Source organism: Oreochromis aureus, linkage group 1, assembly GCF_013358895.1.
Source record: "Oreochromis aureus strain Israel breed Guangdong linkage group 1, ZZ_aureus, whole genome shotgun sequence".
NCBI lineage: Eukaryota > Metazoa > Chordata > Actinopteri > Cichliformes > Cichlidae > Oreochromis > Oreochromis aureus.
This window is the reverse complement of record NC_052942.1, coordinates 21,584,801-21,609,953: the sequence shown is the minus strand read 5'-3', so window position 1 is coordinate 21,609,953 and position 25,153 is coordinate 21,584,801. Positions and strand designations below refer to the sequence as shown.

General features: G+C 42.5%; 2 protein-coding genes across 6 annotated transcripts in view; both read left to right on the top strand.

The window, feature by feature from the left end:
• Nucleotides 1-722: 722 nt before the first annotated feature.
• dennd5a (DENN/MADD domain containing 5A) overlaps nucleotides 723-25,153 on the top strand; it is a 58,261-nt gene continuing 33,830 nt past the window's right edge. For all 4 annotated transcript variants that reach the window (XM_039610471.1, XM_039610487.1, XM_039610475.1 and 1 more), the window contains exon 1: nucleotides 723-959. In XM_039610471.1, the coding sequence (XP_039466405.1) occupies nucleotides 860-959 (100 nt within the window). In that variant the 5' untranslated portion in view covers nucleotides 723-859. The remainder of the gene's footprint in view (nucleotides 960-25,153) is intronic.
• Nucleotides 12,600-21,492, top strand: LOC116317241. Of its 2 annotated transcripts, none has more exons than XM_039610508.1 (8): nucleotides 12,600-12,656; nucleotides 13,626-13,709; nucleotides 15,476-15,556; nucleotides 16,105-16,221; nucleotides 17,514-17,745; nucleotides 19,172-19,500; nucleotides 19,578-19,658; nucleotides 21,448-21,492. In XM_039610508.1, exons 1-6 carry the CDS (start codon nucleotides 12,630-12,632, stop codon nucleotides 19,270-19,272), a joined length of 642 nt encoding a protein of 213 aa, XP_039466442.1. In that variant the 5' UTR covers nucleotides 12,600-12,629; the 3' UTR covers nucleotides 19,273-19,500; nucleotides 19,578-19,658; nucleotides 21,448-21,492. The 2 variants fall into 2 exon arrangements, with proteins under 2 accessions (XP_039466442.1, XP_039466434.1); XM_039610500.1 differs by lacking the exon at nucleotides 21,448-21,492 and adding an exon at nucleotides 20,237-20,289.

Here is a 25,153-nt window from a genome sequence, read left to right as displayed (position 1 = left end):
ACACTTTGATGCTTCCATGGAAAAGTACAACTAATCCATTACTTTTTCCAATGCATGAGTACACTTTGGCTCTTGAGCAGTACACCTAAAATCTCTGGTAGATGAAAGCTCAGAAACCACAACCTTGGCGTAGCACATTTCTGCAGCTGGTTCAGATGATGGATACAGAACTTTAATTCTTTCAGTTTTACTGGAAGGCAATGCCAGATATCTTTCCTTTCCCAAGGGCACTAGCTTTGAGTGTCTCTGGGCTCATAAATAAATTATTAAATGAATAAATTGCTCTAAATGAGTACCGTAACTGAATTTCAATTGTGTCAATTGAAATATTATTAATATTAAATTATGACAGAATTTTTAGACTTAAACCATCGCTCATTCATGATTATATGTCTATGTATGAATATTATCCATGCGCCAAGGTGATGATTTAGTATCAATTTTGATCACTGTAAATAACTTAACAGTGTGGCTAACTGGAAATCTTATTATTCTTAAAAAAAAATACTACTAGGGTTATAGTTGTTTCGTACTATAGACTTTCTCATATTCAATAAAGTTCTCTATGCTGTTATATTTTTTTGTCATATAAAATTTTAACTTTATATATATTTATATATATTTATTTATTCTTGACTTTTATTCTGAAGGCCGATTTCCCCCTGTATGAATGTTTATTGTGAAGGCGCTCGAAAGGATGTCCTTTGCTGCGAGCTGATCAGGTTAGCTCAGTGTCTGTAGTGATTTTCGAGCTTCGCAGCAGCGTATCGTCGGTAATGGCACGGAGAAATCACTTCTCCGAGTTCCTTTAATATGCTCCCTGTTTTAGGGATAAGGGTACCACCGGACCAGTCTCAAAATGACCACCGGCTTCAGCTCCGGTTCCTGCCGGTTCGCAGATTATTTTGTGATCTGCGGACTCGACACCGAAAGCGGGCTGGAACCCGACGAACTGTCCGGTAAGCACATTAGCCATCTGGGTAAATGTCGGGCTGATGCTGGGGCAAATAAATAAATAAATAAGAAGAAGAAGAAGAAGAACGGAATGAACGGGTATTATAACAAAGAGTCGGCGTTGATAATGAGACTGTAATGCTTTTTTTTGTGCATGTAATCTATGAATTCGGTTAATGTATGTTTTCAGGGTAAATATAGAGCGAACCTAACGCCAGGCCTAGCTCATCTTTTCCCAGCCTGTTTGTTTGTAATGCTCGATGAGGAGCGAAGGGGATTACTGGCTGGTTATGCGTCGTTTAAAGCGCTGACATGCATTTAAATTCAAAGGCTGTCGATAGAGTCTCTGCTGCATTTCACACTCCGGGTGTATTCGTGTGAATTGATGCTGACGCTACGCAGTATACACGTTTTACATAAGGAAACGCTTTGCCTACAGTGAAATCAGGCTTGGTGCTGGGTAGTGTTGTAGCACTGATGCCAGTGTAATCTAATTGCATGTGACGAGGCTGTCCTACTGTCTCGTGGCTGTCACTAGAGGAGACCAGGTACTCAAGGTAACGACACAAAAGGTTACCGGTCAGATCTCATACCCTCCTCACCGACCTCTGACACCCTCATCATCTACCAGATACCCTCACTGAACATGTAACCATCCTCTTCCTCCTCTTGTAGCACGCCCAGCTCTTTACAGACTATTCCATAAATAGCTTAAAGATCTAATAAGAGGAGAGCATGTAGTTACACACCTTGATACTGCTTTGCTTAGAGACTGAGGTCCTTTTTTGTTATGAGTTTACCTGCATGAGCATGGCTTGTGGATGAAATAGAGCTTTTTGTGAATATATGTGCATGTGAAACTGTGGACGAAGAGTTCCTCGAAAGTCAGGGCTCTGATACGATCTGTGGAAGATGACTGCATGGCCACAGTGCTTTTTTTTTTTTTTTTTTTTAAATTCTGAGAGCTCCATCATTTTTCTCTCTCTTGCAGTAATATTGTCAGGGGTTTCCAGAGCACCTGCCTCTACTAAAGGGAAAAACCCTGAATGTTGAAAGAAAAATGCCAGTCCAGTCAGCTCACATGATGTCTTTTAATACGATATTTACATTCATGAGCTGTGACGTCACCTAGCTGTAAGCTGAATGAGAGTGAATAAGTTGAGGGGTGTAGGCTTCTTCTCACTTGAGGCACCAATCCAATTAGTGAAGCCATCTTTTAAACCTGATTTTTAGTCTTTAGTTGCACTTGTCTTTTTTCAACTTGTCCTTTCAGTCCAGTGATTAAAAGGGATCAGCTTCAGTGAAGAGTTGATTTTAATCTCTTTTGTTATTTATTTTCTCTCCCGTATCTGTGTGATTTATTATGACTCAGCAGGTAGTGAGAGCCCCGTGGAGTTGCTGTTGTGGTTGAAAGAAGCGTCTGTTCTTCTCAGATGAATAACCCAACCAAAAATCCTTTTAGTTTTCAGAGCCTCAGCACCCCCAACTTCCTATTTTCACTTCCTTAAATTAAGTTCCTGTTTGCATCTTTAGCACAAAATTCTCTTTGAATTGGCAAAATAAAATTAAATACGTGCACTGTTTTGGATTTTAACTGAGCCCAGCCATGCGCCAAGCACGAGTTGTCTGAAGTGTCCATACTAATGCGGCGATTTGGCCTCTCATCGATACAATAAAGCTACATTTTACAGTTCCGAAATAGAGCTTTTCAAAATGTGCAACAAAGCAAACACTGTGAAAATGACAGCCATGTATTAGTGGGGATATTGCTGTGCTGTGTGATTGATTTCCATTCTTCAAACTGTGGTTTGGTACCATTGTGTAGCAGCAAAGCTACGAATTAAGAAGGCCCTATTGTGTAATTGACAGCTGTGTTGTTCTTCACTCAACGCTCAAGACACTAAAATTACCCAGAGTGGGTAACAGCTCATTTTGGACACAAGCGAAAAGACACAGATGAATATATAATTTGCAGGTTGGGTTTGCATATTTTTAAATCACCTGCATATTGCACCTGCATACTTATTGCTTCTGCATGCGTGATGAGGTTTCTCTTAAGACCTTCTGACTAGACTGAAACTTTGCTTCGACATGCAAACCGGGACTCTGAGGTCAAACTTCACTGATGTTGTTCTACTTACTGCATCTTGCTGCTGTTTACTGTAGAACGAGGTTAGGGGCTTGCCCTTATCAGCTGTTTCAGTCTGAGTTGAAAAGAGGAAATGGTGTGGAAATTCCATTGTTATGGCTTATATATGATCATGTCAGCTAAACATGTGCTACAGGTATACCTGGGGGTTTATAGTTTTGATTAGTTGTCCTGAAATTTATATATATATATTTAGAAGAAAAAAAAAAAGATGGCAAAAAGAGTTTTGGCTTTAACCTTGGGAGATCTGGCCTTCTGAAAAAGATGAAAGAAATTATGGATTAAGAGGAAGAAGTAGTAGTCACAACTTTGAATAGTAAAGTAAAGACTTGGGTGTCAACAGTGTTTAATGCTTTACCATTTGAGGTAATGTTTTGGAGCACTTAAAAAACGTAAATTGATTCCAGCTTCTAACTTTTTAGTGTTCCGCTTTTCCTTGTCTTGAATTCTTTCCTAGTAAAATATAAATGTTTGGGTTTTGGACCAGTGCAAACGACACATTCAAAGACCAGACAGCTTCCGGCCAAACGATAATTGAAACTAAGGAAAAACACAAGTGAGGACAGAACCAGCAGATTAATCTGTTTTGGCCGTATTAAATATGGGATAACTATGATTTCTAAACGTTTCGTTCAGTTGTGTAACCTTAAAAATTTGAATGTCACGACACAGCTGTATGTCACAGACCTTAAAAGACCTCAAAAGGTGATATCCGAAATGAGTATGTGTTGAAGGTATGACCAAGAAAACTGCACATATTTAGATTTGAGAAACATTTTAAATGACTTGAAGGCATCTTACAAGAAAAGGTTTAAATGAAACTCTGCATGCTTGTTCCTCTTTCTCAGTATGATCCAGTGGTGATTCACGTACAGTCAAACCACAAAGAATGACCGAAACTTTCTTACAGCGTGGTGTTTGGCAGCTTAGGGAGGACCTGATTAGCATATGTAAGACCCTGCAGCTTCACAGGCCACGCTGGAAGCACAGGGAGCTGAAGGATATAAGTACACATGCAGACAGGCTCCACCTATTCAAATGCTAAACATCTCTTTTGAATTTCCCAGGCAGCCTCTCTCTCGCTCTCTCCCTCTCTGTCCCCGAATCCGACTCGGCAAACAAATGAGGTTGAATGGCTCAACATGAAAGCTGAAAGCTTTAAATGCAAAATGTCGTCTTTCATATTTTCACTCAGAGCTGTGTATTTCTGGACCTGTCCGGTATTTTTAAATATCCGTTTGAAAATGCATCAGTGAAGCTTTTGATGCAGTTTGAAGAGTCATTAGGAACCTCGCGATCCTCCAGGGCAAAGTGTACAGCTAAAGTTATATGGCGCTGAATATAGGGGACCTCATACAAGAACTGGCTGTATAAGCTGGCAATGCTGTGCCAAGTGATTGATCTATTATTGATAACACCTCAGTTTTTGTTTTAATATATCAAGCAGGAGAAAAGCGCTACTTTTTGCCTGCATGACTGAACATTTGAAATGAATTGTCTCAACTCAAAGTTGGAGATATCAAACTGTTCTGGTAAAAAAATAAAAAGCTGTAAGTAGAAGCCTGCAGGCAAACGCTTTGAGGTTAACCGCATATATCCCCCCCCCTGCTGCGCATATTGGCGTGTAACATGCAGTTACAGAGCTTTGAGGTCTGTGCACTGCTACCAATGGGCTGGAACTACTGGAGCTACAACAACATTCACAGAATCTGCAACTTGGTGGTGCAAAGCTGAAGACACCCAAGTTTCTTTGGTTTTTTATGTTACATAAGATTTACAGTCTCTTTAAAATAGAATTTCAAATGGAAACGCAATAAGTGGAAGCCTACTCCCCACTGATCATAATATCCAAGAACGGGTATTATTTTCACATTTATCTTGATTTAAAATAGCAAATATTTTATCCTTACACAACTGTAGGATGGATTTTAAACTCCACTTGCTGAATGATGAAGGTTTACATTCTTCCCAGTCATGGCAGAGTAATTAAACCTGCACATTCTTGTGTAAAAGGTTGTTTTTCCAGCAGGTCAAATTTCTCCGCAGTTCAATCCCCTGGCTGCTAACAGATGTGTGCTGAAATTTCAGGCTGCTGCGGTGCTAGACCAGGTTTTATGGCCCTACGGCATCTTCTCGCCACTCTGTAGATAAGCTGCTGATATTAGCCTGTCTGGTATTTGTAGGTTATGTGCCATATTTCAGCTTCATTATCAAAGGTGAAGTAACTTTGACCATTTAATCTGTCAGGGACAGTTTTCCTGAGGGAAGAGAGAATGAATACTACCTAGCAGTTACATTGTAGCTAATAACACACTTACTGGCGACTGCACAAGAGTGTAACAATGTTGAGTGGTGAGTGATGGTGGTTTTACTGCAGTGTTCAACATGTGGGAGTTAAAATTCAGTGGTTATTGAATTTCAGCTTAATTACCTTAAAGACGGAGCCACTGTGATAAGCTCTCCCTTGTATGACAAGTTGAAAACTTTACTATGGGAAAAAAAATATTAAAGCCTGTCGTGGTATAACATTATATCCAGGGAAGATATTTGTATTGGTGTTGGTGTAAATATTATATTAAAAGTTTTGACAGTGTGACATTACCGGGTTCGAAGACATCTTTCTGCAATAAATAAAGACTGCTGCTGTCGTAGCGCCTCTGGGTCAGTGAAGGCAGCTCGTCTGGTTTCCGAAAAGAACATCTAGTTGTAAAATCACCACAGAGGGTGTTGTGTCTGCTGGTTTCTTCCCTTACTCAACACAGCCATTTACAAGTATAGATGTTACAAATGATGGAAAGTGAAAAGTGAAGGCAACGGGGTCATTTCCTTATAAATAAATACTTTCCTGTTCAGTTTATGAGGCTTGGTCACTAATTTCAAGTCCTATTGAATAGAACACGATGGACATTTTGTAAATTACAGTCATTGCTATAGTCAGAAAGGAAGTTAACCAGGGTATACCCCCTGGTTAATGAATTGTCAGTCAGAGTGTGCGGTGCCCCTCGGTTTCTCAGTCAGATCCACCCTTTGCTTGTAACTTCTCATTTCAAAACCTCAAGACAGCAACTGTGAAAATGCTCAGGGCTTCAGGGCTGCAGGAACCAATGGGTGATATAACGCTAGGGGTTGCCATCTTTTATATACAGTCTGCGAGTTGACCATAGGTTAATCTGATCAGATGATGTGTTGACAGTTAAAAGAACTTGTCTTTTATTTATGCTTGTTTTTTTTTTGTATGTTGTACTACTGTGTAATGAAAGTGTTTTTATTAAAAGGTCAATTACTGTTATGGGAATTCCTTGACATCTCGACATTAACCTAAAACACTAACATAGGGTGATTTTTCACCCATGCGATGACTAAATATCACTTAATGGTAATTTCCACTGGTCAAAAAGTTCTTTTTGACCAGTGGTATCTTTTTTCGGGTAAAATATATGCAACGATAGTGATAGTGTTACGAAACTGCAAACTAGTGTTCCAGGGTTAAACACTTTCTTACCTCCAGACTAACTAAGAAACACAGTGCTGGTGTTTTTGGCTAATAGCCTTTAAGTCATGTTAACAACTAAATTGAATGCGATAAGACAGCAACTTTGGTGGGTCGGCTTAGAAATCGTCCCACACTGTAACAAGTGGGGGGAAAAAAATCGAACTTATCCTTTTATCAAACTCACAGAAAACACACAGGGGACCATGAGCTGTGAAGGCATGGAGTTTAGGCTGTGAGTGAGCTATCATGTTCTGCCAGTGCCGGGCCCGCTAGGTGAATGAGTGTCGACGTTATTGCTGCTGAGCTGTTTTGACGTGTCAGCAGTCTGTACAACACTTTGTGCTGCAGGCAGTTTAGTCGTGTTTGAATATAGCTTTACAGTCAGGGAGGTGCATCCCTTTATGTCTAGCCTAGTGAACCGTGCCATAGTAGGAGTGTGTGTGTGTGTGTGTGTGTGTGTGTGTGTGCGTTTGTTTTTCTATCCTCCTGGGGTCCATGACCTGAGATATCAGTCACGCCGGGGGACCAATTTTCCCGTGGGGACCGAGCCCTGGTCCCCACGGGCACAACCATTGCATTCAATAGAAAACAGGCTGCTGATATGCCTGGTGAAGTTTTTTCAAAAAAAAAAATGGTCCCCACAGATTCAATTTTCACAACTTTGTGTATACCCTAGTGACCATGGGTGGTATTGCAGTGTGTGAATTTGCATCCGTGGGGACATTTTCCGGACAGTGTGTATAACTGTGTATCCCAGTGGTCTAAGATGGTATTGCAGTGTGTAAACTTGCATCTATTGGATCCCTTTTCTGACAAAGTATGAAAGTATTTATAAGATACCACTTTGTTCCTTTATTATTAGTATTAGAGCCTGCCCACTTTAATGTGACCAGACTTCTATTTCATTTAATTATTTGTACCACAGTTACTAAGGGAGCTCATTTACTTATTATACTTCATTTTCTTAAGATTTTTACACAACTGATATCATTTAAGGAGACAAAATATCAAATCATTAAAGTATATAATACTTATTATTTTTAAATGAATAAATGGTCAACTTATGAAACAATAAAACTGGGATAAATAAGCATTTTCAGCCAAAATACTGATGACAAATTAGAAACAAATTCAGGAAACGCATCACTGTATTATGCAAAGTCAACCCACATTGTTCAAATTGTTTACTGCAGTTTGAATAATGCCAACCATTTTGAGATTCAAGCACAACAGCAACTACATCCTCTAAATTAGAGTATAAGCAAATAAAAAGTGATATAAAAGTTAAATCCACTCACCATTGACGCCAAATAATCTTTAACTTTTCAATTAAACACCAACAAAAACAGTCCACTTGTATTCCCAAAATTTTAGACGATCCCGTTTTGTAAAAAAATAAATAAATAAATAAAATATTTTGAACACAGATTGCCATAGCACCTAGCAATATGCTAGCTTTGCATAGTTTCAAATTCTATCTCTGTAATACAAAACAGAGACGTGTGGGTGACCCAGCCATTTCAGCAATGAGTGCCCCACTTATGGAGGTTGGCCAGGTGGTCTGGGTCACTGGTACTCTGACACATTTTCTGGTCCTGGAGCGACATGCAGCATTATGGTCAGAATACCTGGCGATCCAGCCTGAGCATTGGTAGATTACAGCGGCAGGCAGTCCCTAACTCACCAGAACCTCGTCTGTTACTTGTCCTGGGCCTGTGGCCCAGTGTTTGATTTTGTATTATGCTTTATTAGTCTGTTTTCCTTTTGGTTCATGGTTCGTGACTATTGGGGTTTTGGTTTCTTTTCTCTTGTTCTTCTGGGATTGTGAATTCTAGCTTGTAGGTTTAGTTCCGCCCTTGTGTTTATTCTCTTGTTCCCCAGTCATGTCTCATGTCTCTCAGGTCCCTGTATTCTGTGTTCCCTCTGTTCTCTGTTGGTGTTGTACCTCTGAGTTCTGTCCGTGGATTTACTGCTTTATTTTGAAGGTCCATGACTTATGTCAGTGTTTGTAGTTTTCCTTCCTCCATCTTGTTAAGTCTAATTTCTCCTGGCTGTTTTCCCACATGTTCGAGGCTCTATTTTGAACTGTTTTGCATGGGCAGCCCAGGCAAGGAGGACTCAGCCACACTTCTAAAATGCTCACTGCTTGGTCTGTTCAGTCACTAGCTCAGTCAGTTGCTCAACCAACTGATCCGCTTCTACCACAACTACCACTTCGGCCTGTAGCCCAGTTAGCCGCCCGGCCTGTAGCTCCATTTTCACCTCAACCATTACTTCAGTCATTATCACAGTATCCTGCTCAGTGACCCTCAGTTCAGTCTCCTGCTCAGTCTCCTGCTCACTCATCTCTAGCTCAGTCTGTTATTCAGCCTCCTGTGTTGCCGCTAGCTCAGTCTCCTGTGTTGCCGCTAGCTCCACTTAGCACAGCCTGTACCTCTGCTATTAGCACAGCCTGCACCTCAGCCATTTCTTTTATCATCAGTCCAGTCTGCAGATCAGCCTTTAGTTTAACTGCCTGTTCAGTCTGTCGCTCAGCCCCTAGCTCACTCACCTTTAGCTCAGCTGTCATTCCACTCATTGGTTCAATGACTCATCCTACGCAGGGAACACACGTCATGAATACTTATGCTGGTTCTCAAAATCTGGCGATGTTAGAGACAGTAGCTCCCTCCAGGGCCTCCCCAGAGGCTGACTGTCAGCCACCAGCCGACTCTAGATCCCTGGAGGCTAAGACGCCAGTGCCAGTTACCTCACCTGGGAACTCCACTGAGCAGTCTCAGCCGTCATCACCCGCTGAGAGCTCCAGCGAGTTCACCCATCTGCCTCCATCCTCTGCTGGGTGTATTAGTGAACACTTTCAGCACTCTGAGGACTGCATCCCGCTGTCGCTGCCTTAGCCAAGCCAATGTGCTGCTCAGCTCCAGCCAGTGTCAACACTGCTAGAGGTCCCCTGTGCCTGCTGGTTCTGCATCTGTTCCCGCTGGAGGGTCCGAGGATCCATCCAGCCTGCAGCACCACCTACTCCATCATTTGTGGCTGCCACGCTGTCGCCTGGTCCTGCCTCGTCTGGTCCTGGTCCTGCCACACCGCTACCTCGTCCCACGTCCGGCTCAGCCTGCTCGACCTTGTCCGTGTGTGGTTTGGTGTCAGCGGCCACCTTCCAGGTCGCTGACTGGACTCCGTCGCCGACGCCGGTGGGCATCCTGAAATGCTCCGATGCTGCCGCTGCCTTCCGCGCGGTTGGCCTTCAGATCGCCTACATTGCCACCGCTGCCTTCTGCACGGCCGGCCTCCAGAACTACTTGGTTTCTGTTGCTGGCCTCCTGGTCGGCCCCTGAACTTAAGTACCTTGGACCCTGGTGCCATCGACCTCTGGGTTGGCCCCGGAGTTACCGTCTTGTATTATTGAGCCACTGGCCTCCTGATCGCCCACTGAGCTTTGTTTTTGGACTCTGTGGTTTTGGTTTTCCCAGCTCATCTGTTTAGTTTTGGACCTCTTTGCCGGGATTTTGCTTTGTTGGACTCCAAAGTTTCTGCTGGTTTTCTGGTTTCTGTATTGGAGAGGAGTGTCACCCAGGGTCAGATTCATCGACAGAGGGATCGAACTTCTGGGAATCCTGTTCGCAGCCGGTCACCATGCTGTCGCTGGAAAACTACTGAAGACCCTGATGTGGTCCCCAGCCACCAAGGTTTATCCCAAAAGAACCCCTGGTGTACAGCCACCTCTAAATTCTGGAAATCCATCAGCAGGTGAAATGTGCTCATCTCCTTGGTTTTTCTCTGAAATCAGGATGCCCACCAGCACCGACCTCCAACCATTTTGCTGTCCCCACAAACAGCAGGGAAGGACAGTCAAAAGCAATTAAAAACTGAGTGAACAAGGCTAAAAAACATTTTTGTACATATCATATTTAGTATAGTTCATATTACAAGTTGATATTGTGTTGTATTTTGTTAATGTTGAACCTTGGCTCATGTGATTAGAGGATCATCAGGGGTCCTTTTGTCCCTCTTTGGCGGGATACTCCCACTGGGTTTAAATCTGGGACTCTCCACCATTTGACCTTAGAATTGAAGAAGCTTCTCTGATGAGAGGTGAAACGTCTTTAAGCAACTTAAAGAACTCCAGACGCTTTTCTTTGCAAACTCCTTTGACTACGATGACCTGGATGACTGAGAACCTTCACAGACTTAATGTTGAATATCAGTTTCCACTATAAATCGCAAAGTTCTTTTTTTTTTTTTCACTTTAAACTATTGTTCCACTTTCATAACAATAAAATAATATAAAATGGCTGCCAGATATTGAAGGCTGAGGTTATTCTAAAAATGGGGCAAAAGCATTCAGTTATAGTATGGTTTCTGACCCTTTTACAGTCAAAATTACCAAAAAGTCCAGGCGGCCTAAATTATGCTTGGTCAATAAAAGGTTAATTAATAATTTTGGATGTTAAAACCATATTAAACTAGTTTTTCTTGGATACTTTAATATTTTGTTAAAACACAAGTTCAGCAATCTAATGCTGACATTTTGGTGCTGAAGGGAAGGGATGAGGGAAAACACACTTTTCCTGACTTTTGCGGTCCTCACTTTACCTATTCCCATCCCCCACCCGCCGCAGTAGGGAAAACACACTTTTCCTGACTTTTGCGGTCCTCACTTTACCTATTCCCATCCCCCACCCGCCGCAGTCACAGGCTTGCAGGTGTTGCTAATTAGTCGCGTGCTCGGTGCAGCCAGACGCGGGGCGTAGCTCGGAGGCGAGAGGAGACGGCTGGAAGTATGAAGAAGCGTGACAGAGAGAAAGTGGAGATGGCCGACAGTCAGAGAATAGAGGATGAAGGGATGAATGTGGTAAGTACATTAAACAAACTGTTTTAGTGTTTACTTAATAATTAGGCAAAGTGAAGTGTTTGCAGCCGACAGTTTGCTCTATAGTTAGCATGCTTTGCTAATGCTTGCGTGACTTAGCTTAATGGGGTGTTCGACGACATTCTCCTAAACTGTACAGTTTTTAGCTGATATTTTAACATTCATGCAGTCATGAATGTCTGTTTTGGTCACTTTTATTAGGTACTGTCGTAATATTCGGGCGTCTGTGGGACTGAAAATGAACGCTTAATGGGCAATCAATGAGCTTAATGAGTAGCTAGCAATAGTGTTAGCTCTAAATGGTGAGTAAATTTCTAGAACAACTTCGTTCAACTATAGGCCTGAAGTATTCACAACAAGAAACAAGCTAAGCAGCTACAGAGTCATTTCTTTTTAAAGCGTCAAGTTTTTCTCGTGGCGGGGAGGGTGGCAGTCGGAGCAGCGAGACAGACCCGCCGAAGCTAATCCAGGAGTCTGGATTAGCTTTGGCTGTCGAGGACCCAAGTTCATAATGCAATTATTGTCGTGACGAGCTAAGAAATGGCTAACGTGTAATGTTGTGTCGTGATATGCAAAACGATGCGTGAGGTAGCGGGGGCAGCGACAGTACCAGAGCAGCAGGTGGACCGACTTTTCCCTCAGTTAAATATTCAGCCGTGGAAAGTAATTTGGTGGTGGTTTAATTTTTGTTGTGATTGTTTTTGATAGACAAAAAAAATACATTTTCCTTCTGCAGTGGCTTGATTGCTGTTAATCACAAACGATGAAGTACTAAAAATATTAAATAATAAAATTACTATCATAGTAAATTAAGATAAATAAAACTAACAATATTAAGCATGTGAACAGACTACTGCACAGCTTAATTTAAACTGACTTATATTCAAAAGATTGATTTTTATAAAACCGAATTTATATTTGCACCATGTCTTTATAGTGACTAACATATGTGATTAGACCTATTGATGTCACCTTAAATACTATCCCCATTATCACTGTGTATTTCTTACTTGTTGATGTATAAAACTAGTGTACTTCAGGTATGGACATGTTATGTTAGCTGTTTTGTGTTTTACCTCCTCCAGAGTAAACAATCCACCAGACTGAAGGCACGTTTACAACGCCTGAGAGACCATCATGATAAATGCTTGTCAAGAGCCATGGACCCCTTAAAACACCAAACACAGGTAATCATGATAGGGTTTTGATTTTTCCTATATTACAATATTAATAAATACAGTGGTGCTTCTGACTTAGATTTGTGACAGTATGAAGCATGTGTGCCAAAACATTCTGTAGGGGTGTGTTGGTTTGATTACGCAGGTGTACTGAAAAGATAATTTTTTTTTTTTCACCAAAGCCAGGTGCTGAAGTTTTGTGTGTGTGTGTGTCTCTCTAACGCCCGAGTTTCAGCCAAGCAACTTTAGCATTGTGTCAGCTCTTTAGTTAACTAATTTAAAATGGCTTTTGCCAAGTGTCGGAGGAGGGGGGAATAGTGTACAAACCCAGGACTGACATTTAAGCAAGACATATTAGCCTTTTATAAAGAAGTAGAAGATGTACCCAAATGTCATTCTAAACTAAAATGTAAAAGTTTGTAGTAAACTAGTACTTTGGTAAAAAGTGAGGCAGTCATGTAAATACATCATTAAGTTCTTAAATATCCGATATATGTATCTAAGTATCATAAATATTACCTGGCAAATAATGTACTTCAATATCAAATATATACATAAAAGCAAAGTGTGTACACAGTTACATGTATTTCAGGGGTGTTATCAGCCTGGCTGATCTGAAATTCAGCTTTTCATTTTTTTTTTGTACTTCTGTACAGTACTTGAAAAAATGTTTGGTACATTCCATCACTCAGTGCAAGCTGAAATTGTCTACAGCTTAGTTTACAACAGTACTGAGGGCCACTTTTTAAGATGGAGCCATGTTTAGTCAACTATAGGCTAATAGAAAGTTTTTTTTTTTCTTTTGGTTGTGCTGTAATTAAAGCCTTCTGAATTTAGACTTCAAAACCAAGGTATGTGTAGTAATGCTGTGTTTTCTTACACAGCATTAGGTTTAAATAAAACAGAGGATGCATTTGGTCTTGTTAATCACCTTTTGTGAACCTTATTAAAAGAAATGTTTGTCTCTGTAATGTTTAGCCATCGGAGAGAACAAACCAAGAGGGTGAGACTTCATCACAACCCCAGCTCTCACCTAAGCAGCTTGCAGCTGCCAAGACTTTGGTAAGTAACAAATTGATTTTAACTTGTGGTATATAACAGGCTCAGTACTCTACAAGTTTAACAGTTTACCATGTAGATATAGATGAAAAATTAGCAGTGGTGCTGGGATCAAAAATAAATAAATAAATAAATGAGACAGCTGCCAGTCATTATGTGGCTTTTCTGCCTTTCTTTCACTGCATGTTAGCCTAATTTGTATAAAAGATGGGTTATGTTCACACACACGTAGGTGACAGAAGCAGAACTTGACACACAAGCACAAGAGCACAGCCCACAGTAGTGATAATGAAATGGACTTCAGGATGTACCTCATGATTGAGAATCCATAACTCATTACCCCCTTAAACCACACTCAATTAATTTTCCACAGTTATATCTAATGCTAAAGTGACTTTATCCTCCACAGCTCATGAAACCTAATAAAAATTTGCATTCTTTAGAAATCGGTTGTATATTAAGATGGTGTGCAAAGTATGTTGACACTCAAGCTGTGTCCCAAAACCTAGGCCGCATCATTCGGAGGACCCGGCATTCGCAGTCTCGTGGGCGGGTCCTTCAACGACCGAGAAGGCCGGAAGTGCGAGGCTTGTAAAACGGGACTGTCTAGCATTCAGATTTGCGTCACCAGCTGTCTCGTTGGCGCTTAATAAACTCAGCTGTCTCGAGTGACCATTGAACCCTCCGGTCAGCTATCGAGCGGCTGGGTAACAGAAGTCTCTAAAAGGAGCACTTTTGCAAATATGTGATCTCTTGATAAACTGAGCAGATATTTGAAGTTTACACAGCTACATTCTCACCTGAAAATGTTAAAAGTTTATTTTGTGACCCAGAAAGAGTAATAAGATTAATATTAAAAGTTTAATTCCATTGTTGGAAACTGGAATCGGCCGGGCATGCTTATGAATTCTGGGATATGGTGGGGCACAAAGGATACACCGACCCATCCTTCAAATCTGGGGAAAAGGAGGACGTATTTGTCGGCCAGATTCGGAGGAGTCTCACGAATTGGGACAGCCTTCATGGCGTCGCTGTGATGTAATCGGTCTACAAATGCGGCCTCAGGAGGATGCAGCCGACGTTTTGGGACACAGCTTTAGTGCCAGTCAGGACAAGAAACCAAACAAATCTCTCATTTACCTAAAAATGTACTAGTCCAGTGACCCTGAAAGGCATTTTAAGTTTAAAGGCAAGCTCTGTTGTATTGTTTTAAGGCAGATATTTCCATGATTTTAAGTGTTTACATTTGGCCTAGATATGTTATATGTTCGGTTATCATATCGATATGTGGAACAAAGACTTGACATGGTTAAACAAGATACAGGAGTGATTCTGTTACCTTTTTTTCATAACTAAGATATAATTATTGTGGTCATGAGCTACGTATTTCAAGCGCTGTACTGCTTCTTAATTATAGAATGCTTATTTTTCAGTTCAGGATTGTTAGGAATTTTAAAAATGCACATTCAACACTTTGGATTGAGTAAACAAATAATAAAAGCCAATGGCAGTACTTCAATACCAGTTCTTGTTACCCATCCTGTGTGAGAGGTAAAGGAGTGAAGGAGAGCCAGAATTGTCTGTACTGTTTCTGATGTGGATTAGATATCATTCATATTTAGTGTTTTCAAGGTGCAAACTGCTGAATTGACTTGCATGACTTTCAAAATTGCAAGTATGCTTTACCACACATCTTATCTAACATGTTCCTCATTAACATTATGTATGTAGACATGGTAATACATGTCCTTTTTAATTTTATTTTAAAGCCCTCGGCAAGTCTTAATCAAGAGGGGGAGACCTCAGTGTCAGATCTTTCATTTGAGCTACCAACATCATCTGAGAGCATGGTATGTGTCAAATAAGCACTTTTAGCTTATCCCATATGACCATAAGTAGCTCTGAAACTTTTTCATAACTTGCAGGTTTTTGCTAGAGTGAGTTAAGCTGTCAGTTTTAAAGAGAACCAGCAAACACAGCCCTGACCATGCATTCACTGTTTTGTTAGCATGTACTGTCTATATGTCACATACTGTCCACATGGCCTGGCAGAGAACTGAACAACAGGGAGGTTCAATCTGGCCTATGGGTGGCTTTGCTTCAGCTTTAATGCTTTGCAATCTTTGAGTTGAATTTTTCATGAAATTAACTTTTTTCCTGGTGTGGTGAAGTCAGCATAAGTCTACACAGGATTGCAAATGTATGGGAAGTTAAAATTTCTAGATATGTTATTCAGATCAAACTCATGAGGTTGTTACAGTTTACTTACAGAACTCTAAATGTAAAAATTTGCTTCTTAATTCGCTTTGGGTTGAGAAGTTAAAAATCAGGTTTGATATCTTTCTCGATGTATTACAGTCATTGCTGTCAATGTCTTACATCCCCCCTCTCTCCATAGGAAATAATTATTGATGTTGATGCTGATACTGACATCGATATAATCACTCCTGAAAGTTCATACTCTGATGCTGCTGACCCAGATGTGCCATCACTCAAACGAACTGACAGCATATTTGTAAGTTTGCATAATTCTGGTTATTTCCACACTTTATTAGGGCTTTAACTTACTGTAGAAGACTGGCATTGCAGCATTGCAATTTTTAAACTATATGTACTTAACAAAAATCTTGGGCCACTCTTCATTCTTTGTATTTTACTAGCAATATGGGTATAGTTCTCCAGGCTTCTTGAAGGACATTCAAAGGTCCTCTTTGGCTGTTTCTGCATTTTGTTCTGTTCTGTCAGATGACTCCACACTGCTTCAATAATGTTAAGGTCCAGGCTCTGGGAGGCAAATAAATGACTTTTAATGTTTCAATTTTTTTTAAATTTTGGTCATAATTTCATCAGTTTTGAGAAGATCTCCAACACATGCTGCCCCAAACCATGACAGAGCCTCCACCATGTTTAACAGATGACTGTAGACCCTCACTGTTAAACCTCTCTGCTGTCCTCCTGCATACACGTTGATGACTTATAAACAAAAATTCAATTTTGGATTTTTTACTCCACAAGCCATGTTTCCAGTGATTTTGTTTTTAAGTCCAGTTTTTGTGTAATTCGGCATACCTCAGCATCTTCTCAGTTTCATCTGCTTTAATAACCATTCTTAAGCACCACAAACATGACAAGACTTTGAGATACTGATCTGCTGTAGGTAATCTTTTTTTTCCTCCCTTTTATGTTTTCATGGCTGCGATTTCTTTTGTGCAAAAACATTCCTCTGAAAATGGTCAGGTACAAGGACTGGAGTCCAATGAGTGAAAAAAGTAGACAATGTCCAAAGAAAAACTTTGAAAAACCTTCCGAATGTCTGGAGAACTATTGCTCAAGAGCACTTTAGAAATTACAAGTCTGCCTCCTTGGAGTAAAATGTAAAGTAATGAGAGAGAGAAAAAAATACAGGAGTTTTCATCCAATTATTTGAACAGTTCTGTTCAATAATTATTTTACAGGTTGTTTTTGGGGGTTTTTGTATCTTGTTTGACACAAACATTTGACATTTGATTGTCAGTTGTGAATTCTTATGGTAGTGCTGAAATGGTATCATCCAGCCCTAATTTTTCCTTGTTAATATTATGGTTGGGTTGAAACTATCGGTAAACAAGTCTTTCTGTATACAAAGCCAAAGTTGTTGATGAAAATGACTAAATCCTATAACCCTTCATTAAGCTGGTAACAGTTCAAACAAATTCAAGTTCACTTTAATGAAGGTGTTGAAGGGGTCTCACAGACGGTGTAAGATTTTCACACCTGGGTAATTATTCTTGCAAATTTAGTTATAAATGTCTCTATCTGGTTTTTCAGCTTACCAGTGAATACCTGCAGTCAATCTCCAAGGTGGCTGACACACCAGAAGCTTCTGGAAGTTGTATTGAAAGCACTGATGATGAATATATTCCATCAAAAGACTCAGGGAATGAAAGTAGTTCAGAGGGATTTGACAGTCCTGCAAAAAGGGTCCCATTGTTGAAAATTAAGAAAACAAAGAAGTCACAAAAGACTTCCAGAAGAAAAACACTTCCAAGTACATCTTCGGGTAAGGACCATGAGACAGTAGAAAGTGAAAGCTCTCAACCTAACCAGGAAATATTTTTGTGATGAAGCTGCAAAAAAAAAAGATGGGGCTAGAGTATACAGTAAAAGCATCACTGCTTATACTGTCCACAGGAGTGCCATAAAATGGCAAGGCACTTATCACGCAAGCACAGCAGTGAACTGGCTGTAGCAGAAGCAATCAGTTTTCCTTTGAAATCAAAGGAGCGCAAACTACATTTTGACCTCATTAGAAACAAGGGGAACCGTGCACATAATATTGAGGTTCTGAAAGCTGGCTCTGGGACACTAATCCCAAGTCAGCAAACTAAAAACCAGTGAAGCCAAATGACTACATGCACTGCGTTAACTGCCAGGCACTGCTGAAAAGACATTCATTATGGAGACATATTTCAAGATGCAAGCTTTCACAGAAGTGCAGCACAGCAAAACCAGGCAAAAGTCGGATCCAGTCACTTTGTGCCTTTGCACAGCCTGTCCCAGATGGTGTCAGCAGAAAGGTTTGGGAACTGGTCAGTGCTATGCATCAGGATGAAGTCAGAAACATCATCAGAGAGGAGAAAAGTATCTTGAGACTAGGAGAACACTTGTATTCAAAACATGGACATGACAAGACCAAACATGAGTACATCAGACAAAAATGCGAGAAATAGGACGATTACTTCTGCGCTCACGGGAAGCAGGGACACTGAAAAAAAATGGAGGATTTCTATGTACCTTCAAATTTCAAGTTTGTGGTTGAAGCAGTGAAGGATGTGGCTGGCTTTGATGAAGACAAAAACATCTACAGAGCTCCATCATTGGCTCTGAAACTGGGCCATAGTCTCAAGAAGATTGCAGATATTCTTGAGTGTGAAGCAAAGATGGCAGATTTTCATGATGAGGAATTTCTTAAGAATCTGAAGAGAAGCCGGGATCTTTATGAGAAGAAATGGGATGTGTGTGTTTCATCTCGTGCCCTGCAAACTCTAAAAGAAGGAAAATGGAACACTCCTCAACTCCTCCCTTTCACCGAGGATGTAAAAACCATGCATATGTATCTTGATAGGTACAGAAAAGAATACCAAACCAGACTTGCCAGTGATCCCAATAAGAAGAACTGGTCAATGCTGGCCAATTTGACTCTTTAAGATGATACTGTTTAATCGCAGGAGAGAGGTGAGGTATCAAAAATGCCACTAACTGCATTCACCCTGCGAGACACTTCAGGAGTCCATTCGGATTTGGCAGTAGGACTTTCAGAGTTTGAACAAAAACTTTGTCGCCATTTCCAGCGCATCGAAATAAGAGGGAAAAGGAACAGAAAAGTTCCTATCCTCTTAACACCAGACATGCTGTCCTCAATGGAAGCCTTGGTTTCACATCGGCGGACCTGTGGTGTGTCTGATGAAAATCCTTTTCTTCTCTAGACCTGAAGCAGACACTCACCTCAGGGGATCGGATGCCATCAGACAGATTGCAAAGGAATGTGGAGCGAAGCATCCAGAAACACTGTCCTCAACTAAGTTGAGAAAGCATGTGTCCACACTGTCGACAGTCCTAAACCTGAGAGACAATGAGATGGACATCCTCGCAAATTTTCTAGGCCATGATATCAGAGTCCATAGGGAGTACTATAGACTGCCTGAAGGAACACTTGAGTTGGCTAAAGTCAGCAAAGTGCTCATTGCTCTAGAACAAGGCCGACTGTCAGACTTCAAGGGAATGAGCCTCGATCAAATCCAAATTAATCCCAATGGTAAACAAAATGTTCTTATTTTTATTTCAGAGTAAATGTCTTTTGTGCTACATGGTTTTCTTATCACTGCTTTACAGAAGAAATGCAGGAAGATGTGGAAAGTGATCTTTCAGAGACGGATGCATCAAAGGAGTCATCTTTCAGCTCCTCAACATCGAGTAGGTGACAGGTTTAACTGTTTTTAGCATCCAGCCATTTACTGCATATAAAAATAGATGACATTGATAGTTTTTAAATTTGTAGCAAAAACGTGGAATCTTATAGTGGCAGACTGTTAACAGAGGGGACAACTGAAACCTCAAAGTACATGCCAAATTGTTCCGAAAGAGTTTCTCTCATTTTACTTAGTTATCACATGAATGTATGTTCAATTGTTAAATTTTCTGATCAGTTTGGTTTGAAGTGTACTTAAATGTTATAAAGGCTGTGAGCTGTCATTACTGACAGCTGATTTCAGTTTGTTTCTGGCAGGCGGATGGACAAGAACTGTATCCCTTGCTGCACTGCCCCATCACTATTGTGCAGACACTTGATCCAAATGATAAGCAACAGATGTCTGCGCTTGTTGTTATGGCTTAATATTTGAATAATGCAAAGATGTGGAGACATGCCATTCATCTTTACATACAGTTAATACCTCTAACAAAAATACATTGCGTAGTGTGAAGGCTGAATGGGCACACAGTTCAACCATATACCATTACTGACTTCTTTGACTTTTGACTTTTTGTCAAAGGATCCCAAAGATCGAGAAGTCAGCCAACCACTGATGAGTTTGATGAAGCACCCACAGGTATCCAGCAGACTAGGGATGGTACGTGTCCGGTGCCATGATGGCACCGGTTCTGACATAAACGGTAGTAACCAGACCGAAAAGCAGCGCACATTTCGGTGCTTTATTTCGGTGCTTTTTTTTCCTGAGCTGTGATACACTTTCGATTCTAGCATATCATTTTACGTTTCCGAGGATAGTAGGCGGGGCCAGGTACGTACGTTCTTTTAGAGCAGCGCCACAGATTAAAAATGCCCAAGGCGAAGCGGTCAAAAGTCTGGCTGTACTTCACAGCAAAGATGCAAACTCAGCAGCCTGCAACAAGTGCTTTAAGCTGATACTGTGATACTGTCAAAGGAGGTAACACCTCAAATCTGATGAAACACCTGGCGACGCATAGCGTTTTTTTTATTTTTAAAACTGAGAAATGCGCCGTGTTTGATAGCTTGCTGCAAGACCTCACACCGTGCACATCTACTGCGGGTGTGGTGCCTGTTATCGGACCCGGAGTTAGCAACATCCCCCAAAAACCCAAAGAGTAGAGTCCTGGCCCCTAGCCCTGTCAGCGTAGCAGAAATGATGAGGATGATGATGGCAGCAGCAGCCGCTCTCCTCTGCGTGAGTAGCTTCATGTTGTTCGTGTGTAATTAACGTTGAGTATGCTAACCACATTATTACATTAATGCATGTAAGGTGAACTAGCAAACAGCGTCGTAGTTACATGCGGCTGTCTTCTTGTTTGATGCCAGATACCCCTTCACCCTGGCCAAAAGGCTAAAATGACCAAAGAAAAGTGGAAAACAGTTAAACATGAGATGTTTTTGGACAAAGTTTGTGTTTTTTCCATTGTTTAAGCACTACTTCCAGCCAAGAGTGAGACCATATATGCCCTATAGCTGCAGAAAAGGCTAACATTGTTATCTTTTACAAAAAAAACAGCTGAACATGAGAGGTTTTTGGACAAAGTTTGTGTTCTCCATTCTTTAAGCACCGGTTTGAGCACCGTTTAAGCACCGGCACCGTTTCAAAAGTACCGGTTTGGCACCGGTATCGGATAAAACCTAAATGATACCCATCCCTACAGCAGACTAACCAGATGGTACCTTTTTTAATTATTTTGTGGTTGTTATAAACACAGAAATTTAAAATATATATATATTTATATTTTTTAACAGGATCCTCAACACCTAAGAGAAGAAAGGAGACAGGATCTGACATTGATGACCCTAAAGAGGGTACTTCTCACACCCACCGCACACCCTGTTTTGCCTCAGGTACCTGTCTTAATTTAGCCTCTAAGCAAGCTTCACAAATACCTAAAAAAAATTACAGAATTTTGATTGTGCTATCTCAATTTGTTAACAGGAACTTCAACAAAGGAAAAGGAGTCTGACACTGATGCCACTAAAATGGGTAATTTACACACAAACTACAGAACTTTAAGGCCCCCACCTTCCTTTTTGAAACCTGCTTTTACAAATTGGTAGAATTAAACCAAACAGGAGCACAGAGAGTATAGAAGTTCTTTTTGGGGTATATTTCAGTTGTGGAAACCTGATAACTTTTTGATTGGTATGACTGTCTAGAGCATCCATCCATCCATCTTCATCCGCTTTATCCGAGGCCGGGTCGCGGGGCAGCAGCCTAAGCAGAGAAGCCCAGACCTCCCTCTCCCAGCCACCTCCTCCAGCTTATCCGGGGAATACCAAAGGCGTTCCCAGGCCAGCCGAGAGATATAATCTCTCCAGCGTGTCCTGGGTCTGCCCTGGGCTCCTCCCGGTGGGACATGCCCGAACACCTCACCCAGGAGGCGCCCAGGAGGCATCCTTGTCAGATGCCCGAACCACCTCAACTGGCTCCTTTCGATGCGGAGGAGCAGCGGCTCTACTCTGAGCCCCTCCCGGATGGCCGAACTTCTCACCCTATCTCTAAGGGAGAGGCCAGCCACCCTTCGGAGGAAGCTCATTTCTGCCGCTTGTATCCGCGATCTCGTTCTTTTTCGGTCACTACCCACAGCTCGTGGCCATAGGTGAGGGTAGGGACGAGATCGACTCGATAAATTGAGAGCTTCGCTTTTACACTCAGCTCCCTCTTCACCACGACCTGTCGATCTCCGGCTCCCTTCTCCCATCACTCGCGAACAAGACCCCGAGATACTTGAACTCCTCCACTTGGGGCAGGAACTCATCCCGACCCGGAGTGGGCACTCCACCCTTTTCCGGCTGAGAACCATGGCCTCAGATTTGGAGGTGCTGATCCTCATTCCCGCTGCTTCACACTCGGTTGCGAACCGCTCCAGTGCGAGCTGGAGGCCTTCACCTGATGAAGCCAACAGAACCACATCATCCGCAAAAAGCAGAGATGAGATTCTGAGGCCACCGGTGAAAGCCCTCCGCCACTTGGCTGCGCCTAGAAATCCTGTCCATAAAATTATGAACAGAACCGGTGACAAAGGGCAGCCCTGGCGGAGCCCATCACCCACCGGGAACAAGTCCGACTTATTGCCGGCAATGCGAACCAAACTCTTGCAACGGTTGTACAGGGATCGAATGGCCCGTAGCAATGGGCCAGACACCCCATACTCCCCGCAACACCTCCCACAGGACACCCCGAGGACACGGTCGAATGCCTTCTCCAAGTCCACAAAACACATGTAGACTGGTTGGGCAAACTCCCATGCACCCTCAAGTATCCTTGAGAGGATAAAGAGCTGGTCCAGTGTTCCGCGACCAGGACGAAAACCGCATTGTTCCTCCTGTATCCGAGGTTCGACTAGCGGACGAACTCTCCTTTCCAGCACCCTGGCATAGACTTTCCCAGGGAGGCTGAGGAGTGTGATCCCCTGTAGTTGGAACACACCCTCCGGTCTCCCCTCTTAAAGATGGGGACCACCACCCGGTCTGCCAGTCCAGGGTACTGCCCCTGATCTCCACGCAACATTGTAGAGGCGTGTCAACCAGGACAGCCCTACAACATCCAGAGCCTTCAGGAACTCGGGCGGACCTCATCAACACCAGGGCTCTGCCACCAAGGAGTTGTTTAACTGCCTCAGTGACCTCGCCCCGAAATTGGCGGGTCACTCCCTCATCCCCAGACTCTGCTTCCTCCTCGGAAGACGTGTCAGTGGGATTAAGGAGGTCCTCAAGTATTCCTTCCACCACCTGACAATTTTCTCAGTCGACGTCAGCAGCGCCCGCCAGCACTATACACAGTGCAGGTAGAGCACCGCTTTCCCCTCCTGAGACGCCTGACGGTTTGCCAGAATCTCTTCGAGGCAGTCCGAAAGTCTTTTTCCATGGCCTCTCCGAACTCCTCCCACACCCGAGTTTTTGCTTCAGCCACTGCCCGAGCCGCATTCCGCTTGGCCTGTCGTTACCTGTCGGCTGCCTCCGGAGTCCCACAGGCTAACCAAGCCCGATAGACTCCTTCTTCAGCTTGGTGGCTCCCTTCACCTCTGGTGTCCACCATTTGGTTCGGGATTACCACCACGGCAGGCACCAACCACCTTGCGGCAGCAGCTCAATGCAGCAGCTTCAGCGATGGAGACGCTGAACATGGTCCATTCGGACTCAATGTCCCCAGTCTCCCTCGGAATGCTGTTGAAGCTCTGCCGGAGGTGTGCGTTGAAGATCTCGCGGACTGGGGCCTCTGCTAGACGCTCCCAGCACACCCTCACTCACGCGTTTAGGTGCACCGGGTCTGTCCAGCGTCCTCCCCGCCACCTGATCCAACTCACCACCAGGTGGTGATCAGTTGACAGCTCAGCCCCTCTCTTTACCCGAGTGTCCAGAACATATGGTCGCAGGTCTGGTGATACGATTACAAAATCAATCATCGACCTGCGGCCTAGAGCGTCCTGGTGCCACGTGCACTTATGGACACTCTTATGTTCGAACAAGGTGTTCGTTATGGCCAAACTGTGATTTGCACAGAAGTCCAATAACAAAACACCGCTCGGATTCAGATCAGGGAGGCCGTTCCTCCCAATCACGCCCCTCCAGGTTTCGCTGTTGTTACCCACGTGAGCATTGAAGTCTCCCAGCAGGACAACAGAGTCTCCCGGTGGGGCACCTTCCAGCACCCCCCCGAGGGACTCTAAGGCTACGTTCACACTGCAGGCGGCGCATCAAATCCGATTTTTTCGCCCCTATGCGACCCGTATCCGATCATGGTATGACAGTGTGAACGGCACAAATCCGATATTTTCAACCGATCTGGGTCACTTTCGTATGTGGTACTGAATCCGATATGTATCCGATGTTTTAGAAAGCGACTGCTGTGTGAACGGTCAAGTCGCATTAAATCCGCTTTTTACGTCACTGACACAAGACAGACGCCAATTATCAGCGCCGGAGAAGACATCGCGAACGATTTCCTACCATCCGTGAAACTGTTGGGAAGACAATGTTGGAGAAATGTGAACATTTTATTTTACTGTATTTTCTGCAGATTCTGACAGAAATCTGCAACTATCCTTTGAAGCACCGCTCCTCTAAAACAGCAAAAACGATCATTATTAGGTCATCTACATTATTATGTAAATAACAAAATAACTTAAAGCAAAATCTGGAAACATAAAGTCCGAAGTCTTTATATTAAGGGCAATCAGTCAAACAATATTGTTTGCTCTGGGTCTAAACAGAGCGAGTTCTGTGTGACATCTTCTTTTGCGCATGCGGGCCGCTTTGAGCGTTCACACTGGAGAGCGTCTGATGTCGCATTTTATGTGTAGTGTGAACAGGCAGACAAAAAATCGGATTTGATCAAAAAATCGAATTGAGCATTAAGACCTGCAGTGTGAACGTAGCCTAAGAAGGCTGGGTACTCTGAACTGCCACTCGGCGCATAAGCGCAGATGACAGTCAGGACCCTTTCCCCGAC